The sequence below is a fragment of the Vollenhovia emeryi genome, unplaced genomic scaffold, assembly GCF_000949405.1.
Source record: "Vollenhovia emeryi isolate VEMERY1.0 unplaced genomic scaffold, V.emery_V1.0 DF939344.1, whole genome shotgun sequence".
In the NCBI taxonomy this organism is placed as follows: Eukaryota; Metazoa; Arthropoda; class Insecta; order Hymenoptera; family Formicidae; genus Vollenhovia; species Vollenhovia emeryi.
Window position 1 is genome coordinate 117,199 of NW_011967022.1, and position 7,909 is coordinate 125,107.

At 33.3% G+C, this 7,909-nt stretch overlaps 2 protein-coding genes across 5 annotated transcripts in view; one reads left to right on the top strand and one right to left on the bottom strand.

The window, feature by feature from the left end:
• LOC105558443 overlaps positions 1-2,908 on the top strand; it is a 5,438-nt gene extending 2,530 nt beyond the window's left edge. Inside the window, exons 2-3 of the mRNA XM_012006138.1 lie at positions 478-647; positions 2,660-2,908. Of these exons, the coding sequence (XP_011861528.1) occupies positions 478-647; positions 2,660-2,838 (349 nt within the window). The 3' untranslated portion in view covers positions 2,839-2,908. The remainder of the gene's footprint in view (positions 1-477; positions 648-2,659) is intronic.
• Positions 2,909-3,145: 237 nt separating this feature from the next.
• LOC105558444 lies at positions 3,146-7,757 on the bottom strand. Of its 4 annotated transcripts, none has more exons than XM_012006141.1 (5): positions 6,995-7,757; positions 5,427-5,529; positions 4,922-5,079; positions 4,650-4,750; positions 3,146-3,372 (listed from the first exon to the last, which is right to left on the bottom strand). In XM_012006141.1, exons 1-5 carry the CDS (start codon positions 7,058-7,060, stop codon positions 3,288-3,290), a joined length of 513 nt encoding a protein of 170 aa, XP_011861531.1. In that variant the 5' UTR covers positions 7,061-7,757; the 3' UTR covers positions 3,146-3,287. The 4 variants fall into 4 exon arrangements, with proteins under 4 accessions (XP_011861531.1, XP_011861532.1, XP_011861530.1 ...); XM_012006140.1 differs by having other exon boundaries at positions 3,161-3,372; positions 5,283-5,503; XM_012006139.1 differs by having other exon boundaries at positions 3,161-3,372; positions 5,283-5,529.
• Between the last annotated feature and the right edge of the window lie 152 nt (positions 7,758-7,909).

Consider the following 7,909-nt stretch of genomic DNA (forward strand, 5'->3'; position numbering starts at 1 on the left):
CAAGATAATATAGAAAAAAGAATTCTGTTAACTCCACAGATTTGAGTAAACTTTAATTTTGTCGTCAATGTTCTTGTGGCGGCAGATTCAAGTAGATTAATATTGAACATTGATAATGATATAATATACAGTGTTAAAAAAAGGGTTTAAGACTTTAAGAGAAGGAGAGGGGGGGGAGAGAGAGAGAGAGAGAGAGAGAGAGAGAGAGAGAGAGAGAGAGAGAGAGAGAAAGAGAGAGAGAGAGAGAGAGAGAGAGAAGGCAGATAGCACTTACGAAATGGAGCAAAAATGTCCCAATAAAGTTTACAAAAAATTTTCCACATGACTTCCTTTTAACTCCGAAAATATAAATTTTTCCACCTATGTTTATTGTGACTTTTGTTTGCTGCATTTCATGAGCACTATCTACTGTTAAAGTCCTGAACCCTTTTCTTAACTCTAATTCTTTCCCCGATTTATCTTGACAATATTTTCTAGGTACGCTTTATCCTCAATGAGAGAACCAGAATGTGGCGGTTTCCCATACACACAGGAATTCTATTGCAGACCAGTTAGGTCAGCAAACAATAGCTACTATCAGCAAACTATCTACAAAGATGAGAGAATAGAATACACTGCACCGTTTCCGGTTTACGCGCCTGTACTCGGTAAGAACCATCTTTACAATCTTGTCAAGCATTTGCTACATTATAATTACAATTATAATTATAAAATTATGTAATTATGTATAATTATATAATTATACTTAAAGATATCTTTAGATTAAAATAACACACTGTTAAATTCTTTTTATAAGTAAGAATTTTTTACTTGATGAGTTTTTTTATAAGTTATATAAGTAAAGAAGGTAAGAACCATCTTTACAATCTTGTCAAGCATTTGCTACATTATAATTAGACTGTTTATTGTGATGAGTATTGCCATGTGCCTCGGTGGTCGAATTGGTTGAGACGCCCGCCTAGCGAGAGAGAGGTCCAGGTTCAAACCCTGGCCGAGGTGATATTTTTTTGCAATAAACTTAGAATAAAATATTTAGACCCTGCCACCCTGTCACGGCTCTGAGTCCTTTAATTCTTTGAAAATTATATTTAAAGATATCTTTAGATTAAAATAATACACTGTTAAATTGTGTTTTATACTTAATGATGAGTTACTACAGTACTAATATGTCGATAATTTAACTAAATAATAGAGTTAAAAGAAACTACAGAAATAGACTGAATAGCAGATGTAGTTGGTGTTTTAACTATATTTTCTATTAAAGTAATACATTTTAACATACGCGTGATACACTGCACGCATATACATACTAAATTACAAATCATTTCAATATATCTTTTCAAAACAGCAATTAAAAATAGATTGCCTATAACTTCGTTAATTTTTAATATCATTTTGACTGATAAGAGAAATTAACATTTCTGTTTTTAATTAATTATTCTTTATATGTAACAATATGCCACACATGCACGCACGCACACGCGCACGCGCGCGCGCCCGCACACACGAACACACACACTTTAATTATATAACTTTCAGATTTAATTGATTTTAAAATAATAAATTTTCCAAAAGGAAAGGATATTATTTATGACATGGAGACAATTTATGATAATACCAGAAAAGATATGTGCGTTCATTACTTATCACTGCGCGAAAAGAACTGTTTTATTGAGGTATCTGAAAGTTTAGCCACAAATTTAAAGATGATTTTATTGGAATATCCAAATAATTATCTAATCACTCAGCATGATTAATGACAATAATAATGATGCAAAAAGTCTTGACATTGTAGCAACCAGCTTAAATGTCCTACATATCCTGTAATTATTTTGACGATTTGACAAAAGTATTTTTAGATTGGCATCTAGCTAAAATTTTTTAATATTTCAACCGTTTTTTTCATGTGATTATTTAACAATCACACGAAATAATAACTACGGATTATGAACATTTATTCTGTAAATCTTATATTTTCCATTTGGAAAAAGAACAGAATATGATTTAATAATACATTTTCCACAATTTCCTCTTCTCAGTATGCCGCGAGAAATCGAACGATTTCTTGTCTGTAGCGTTAGAAAGTTTTTGTACTGTCGTTTCATGATGATGCTTCGGTGGCCCGACACGCTGTCGTAAGCATTCCCTGTCGCGGTGCATTCGTGCACGCATTTGTGCATTCTTATACGAATCGATCGTCACCGTGTAATTGTATTTCGTAGCATAGACTTTCTCCCCTAGATGTTAAACTGTGCGCAAAATTTGTGACACTAATGCATACAATAATTTATCTTCGAGAATATCCTAATGATTGTAGTTTTCGCGCAAGTTATGTATGTAGCACGATTTAAAGGAAAGAGGTGTAAAAATATATTTGCAGTCTCTTTTGTTTAACTCATTTTAAATTTCCTATTCCATTATGAAAGATATGCAATGCTTAACAATTTATAAAACAATAGCAGAATAATTTTTCAATATTTATCATTAACATATAATAAAGTCATGGTTCTATTTCGTTATTTTATAAATTTTAAAGAAAAATGACAATACAACAATATGTTGAAATGTATTTTAAAATATTAACAATATTCTCTCTCTCTCTCTCTCTTTCTCTCTCGCTTTTTTTCTCTATTCATTTATATGTAATTTATTTGTTTAGAAATTTCCAGATTTCCTCCACAAGAAGGAAGAGGTGTGTTACATGTAGATAAAGAAAAATACATAATGGAGGCAATACCATCGTCATTATCACATGTCGGACATTTAAATACATACGGTCATCTAAAGATCGATTATACGAACAGTTGGAATTCACTCAATCGTCGAATTAGCAAATAAAAGGATTTAGTTCTTAAATGAAAGGAATAATGTTAATATTTAAAAAAGTGTTAATTATCGACAAGATACATATTTATATATATTTATATATATTTATATAATAATATAATTGTATTCTTAATTACTATTCTACATAAACTTGAAAAAGCCAACTTGCAGTTATCTTTGCTAATATTATTTAGTAGCTGCTAACATGTTTCGTTTGTTTCACTGTTCCGTGTATGTCAGATATATTTAAATTATAGGATGTTACAACTTTTCGTAGTAATTGTATTAATCACTTATGTGGATATATTTTCCTTCGTGAAAATTTTTATGTATAAAATTAAAAAAAAAATTATATGAAATGTACATGTACATATATCTATACGTCTATACGTATGAATGTATGTGTAACTACAATTAAAAATTTATACATACGCATATCGATTGTATAAATAATATCATCTTTAAATAATGTCAGTCATTTCCTCGTCATCTTGAAATAATCTTCTTCTTTTACGGACGACTTTATCAACCTCTAAATCCGATAATCTTAAAGAATTGTAATAATTTTATGTTATTAATAATTATACGAATCACTGTATATTTATCTTTCCGGATTTCAAAATTTTACATTTTTCAAAATCCCTTAATGCAATACCTATGGTTACATACCAAGGAATTTTCAAAAACGTCAACAAATTATTCTATATTTTGTTTATTAATGTTTTTAAAAATCCATTGGTATGTAACTATATTACATTAAAAGATTTTTAAAAAATATAAAATTTTATTAATAATAAATTCATTACTAATACAATAAATATATACATGGTCTGTCCAGAAAGTATCGGGACTGATTTTCTAGCCAAGGGGAAGGGGTGGGGGGGGGGGGTGGTCTGTATGGCAGAAAAATTAGTGGGGAATGTGCACAGGCAATAGGAATAGGGAATAGAAATAGGGAATAGAAATCTATGTAATGCCAAGACACAATGGTTCGTTGGCAATAGGCGTGCTGTCCAATCATCTGCATTTTAAAACCACGTGTCTGTCCCAGTCTCCACTGTGATTGGTCAGGTAGATCAAGCACAGGGAATAGGGAACAGAAATCCAACGCGTCGGATATTCTATTCCTATTGCCTATTCCATATTCCATTGTGCGTCGATGCACGGTTTCTGGTAAGTTGGAATTTAGTTATTTCTGTTGCCTGTGTTATTCCCTATTCCTATTCCCTGTGCTTTCCTATTGTGTGATAGGCTTCAGGTATACAACGCAACCCGGCACAATTGCCTCTGAGCCTTTGCAGAGTGTAGATTACGCCCGGAGTGAGCAGGTGTTTTGCGGTGTCGTCAGAAATCAAAATGCAGCGCACGATTAAACAGAGGTATGCGATCAAGTTGTGGGTGAATTGTAAGATGTCGATCAGAGTCCAAAAGGCAAGAGTCTTAGAGCACCGGATTTTTGCTGAAAAATCTTTGCTGAAAAGTTTTTCTGAAAAATCTGAAAAAAAATCGATGCTAAGATTCTTGCTTTTTGGATTCTGATCGACGTCTTAGTGTTTCAGTTTCATCCAAAACTTGTTCGTATACCGCTGTTCAATCGCGCGCTGAATCTTGATTCCAGACGACACCACAAAACACTTGCTCGCTCCGGGTGTGATCTACAATCTGCAAAAACTTAGAGGCAATTGAGCCGTGTCGCGTCGTATATCTGACATTCCCCACTAATTTTCCTACCTGTACAGACCACCCCCACCCTTTCTCCTTGGCTAGTAAAATCAGTCCCGATACTTTCTAGACAAACCATATACATATATAATTTTTCTTACTCGTCATATAGTTTTCCTTTTCGTTTCCTGTTTTCTTCGTCCATCAAGGCAGGATGCTCCTTTAAATTCTTACACGTGTTCTTTCTTACTGCATTGTGTTTCTTTATAACAAACATACATTTCTCAATATATTTATTAAGGATAATTTAATTGCATACAATTAAATAAATAATTACGAATTTGTAGTCGTTATGCAAAACTTTACAACGCTACGTAAAACACTACAACGCTTAATAAATACATAAGCATAACAAGAAATGAATAATTAATACCTGAAACGACCTCGCCTTCATATTTTCCAAAAGACGTTTATATTTAGAAGTTTCATCCTTGTTAAATTTATCTTTCAACAGTAATTGCTGTTTATGCTCGTTCTCGAGCTGTGCTATTTTCGTGCTCAAAAGGTCGATTTGATCCTGTAAGTCGGAAACTATTTTGACATTAATTAATTTTTCTATTTGCCAATTCTTTGATTATTCTTATTTGTAATCTTTTTATTAAACATTTTTTAAATTTGTATTAAGTATTTTTGCAGAAACATTGTACAATTTATGTCATGTATAATTCTAATTCTTATTGTACACAAAACGATATTTAAATCGAGATTAGAACAGTTGAGATTTCAGCTTTTACCCGTAGCATTGTTTAAGAGTGTGGCATGATCGCGTTCACGTATCGCAACGGCTAAATTATAATTTAATTCCTTATTCTTTGTCTCTAGATTATTCAATCTTGTCTTGTAACAATCCAGGCGCTTCATAACAAAACATACCAAACCTAGCATGTTATTGAGTTTATTCTTCATTTTGTTCGTTTGCTCACGCTCAAATTCTAAGGATTTCTGCTGTTGCTCGCTAAAAACACACAGCGCAGAGAATTTCTGCCGCGTATGAAAATTGTTTATTTCTTTTTACTCTTTTGCCAAAACAATTAAAAATTGAATAAACAGTTTAATATTTCAACATTGATCTCATTTGAAAAATAAAACTCCTTATAATAAAAATTTTTACAAATTATAATAGATGCTCTTTATAAACTTTTTGTGTAAACATATAAAATAAATATTTTTTAATACTACTTTGTGCAAATTTCTGGCACACATGAGACTATTATTCGTCATATATTTTGCTAAACCAATATGAAGTGAAATAAAGTACAATATTGCAACGGTTCTTATTCTTTCTGTATATAAAGTTTACGTCTAGTAAAATTAATTTTTATTCCAGAAAAAATATATAGGCAAAGGTATTATTTTATGTGTGCGCGTATGTGTAAAATAATACCTTTGCTTATACACGTACAAACGCGCAAACACGCTTACTCCCTCATTCGTTATATATTGTATATGAGGTATTGCAAAATCATTAGGGCCTGCATTCATACTCAAATCTTATATTCAAGACCGTTGTAAGATTATCTTTAGATGCTCCATAGCCAGTGAAATGTTCCATACAGCATCTTTAGATAAATTCTAGACGGTCTTGAATGTAAGGCCCGGTCTACAATGAGTCGTTAGTCGTTAGTCAGAGGTCGCAACTATATGTTGATCCTTTTCCTTTCTGGGTGGAAGAAAAAGGACCGACATATAGTTCCGACTTCTGACTAACGACTAACAACTCATTGTAGACCGGGCCTAAGATATGACTATGAATACCGACCTAGATGTCTTTTTAATAATTGAATCTGTAATCAACTTAAAATTAATCTTTTTTAATGAAAATGCCGAAAAAGTTGTCACTTGCTGCATCTTTCCACTTGTTTGCATTATTTATATCTTTGCAATTAGTCTAGGTTTACAATAGATGTATAGTAAATATCTAACAAGCTAAACTAACTTTTTTTTGCAAAAAGCGTTTGCGGCGCCCTATAAGTAAGCTAGTTAGATCTCAGTTAAAATAATTAAAGCTTATTACACCTATTGTAGACCCGACTTTAAAGTTCTCTTACATTAAGAATCTCAAAATAGCAGTATGTTAGTAGCAGATTGTCATTAAAAACCAAATAAAATCTGTCATTTCGTAACCATTTAAATATAATACAATCCCATACAGGTGTCTTAAAGATGTCTTTTAGACATGCGTGCTGTATGGGATTGTATTATATTTAAATGGTTACGAAATGACAGATTCTTCGGTTCTAGACAAAGACGTCTTAAAGATGTCATTTAGTCATGCGTGTATGGGATACGAGTTCTGACAAAATTCACAAGTATCCTCAGAACACCCTTCATATTCACAGAATCTCGTGACTTTCTTATGTTCTCAAAGAGTACAAGTCTCAAAGTACTCTGCGCTAAAGCACTGCCGTGTTAATATTTTAATAATTTTTAGTCTTTTAATACTTACATCGCGCAATGCTTCATATTTATTCAGAAGATCTTGAAGATCAGGACGCAGAATTGAATAATCCATCGTGCGATTCTTTTTCTTTCGAAAAAGTCTGGAAGAATTATTCGATTACACTCAAATATTATGTGAAGTTATGATTTAACAGAAAAATTATGTGACAAAAGTTGTATTAAAACATGGATATTTTTCTGTTTTATGAGAAAGTTAGGTTAGGATAGGTAATAAACTGGAGTGAAAAAGCAGTAGGCATGGAGCATAGAACTTATAAACATGGAAGGGGAAACGGATCGGCACAAGTGAAGCCAAGAAGTGAGACAGAAGAAACTAGAATTCTGTCTCGTTCTATGACTTTTCCTCGAAATACGCATGCGCGGCCAAAACGAGATTACAATAACGCATGCGCGGCCAAAACGAGATTACACTAACGCATGCGCAACGAATTTAACGCATGCGCATAACGGACCAAAGTCATCTTCTATCTATCCTTGTCACACAGATGTTGGACTCAGTTTCAGCTCACGGAGAGTATATGCTATTCCCCTTCCATGTTTATAAGTTCTATGGCATGGAGAATATAACCGAACTGCCCGTAATCAGAGCACAACCAGTAGTTGCACGTGCACCACGATCTTACATACAGGTTTGCAACTCATATGGTGGGGGTAGGTCGCTTAGTGAAGAAATTTTGTAGTTCTTGTAATGGCCACTAGCGTTGCAGTCTATGTTCTTTTGGGGGCGAGGGACGCTGGAGGCCGGGAGGGATATCTATTATCTGTCTGTCTTTGTCCCATGCACGGTAAACTTGACATATCTCCTCGGCCTCCAGCGTCCCTCGCCCCCAAAAGAACATAGACTGCAACGCTAGTGGCCATTACAAGAACTACAAAATTTCCTCACTAAGGCCCGGTTTCA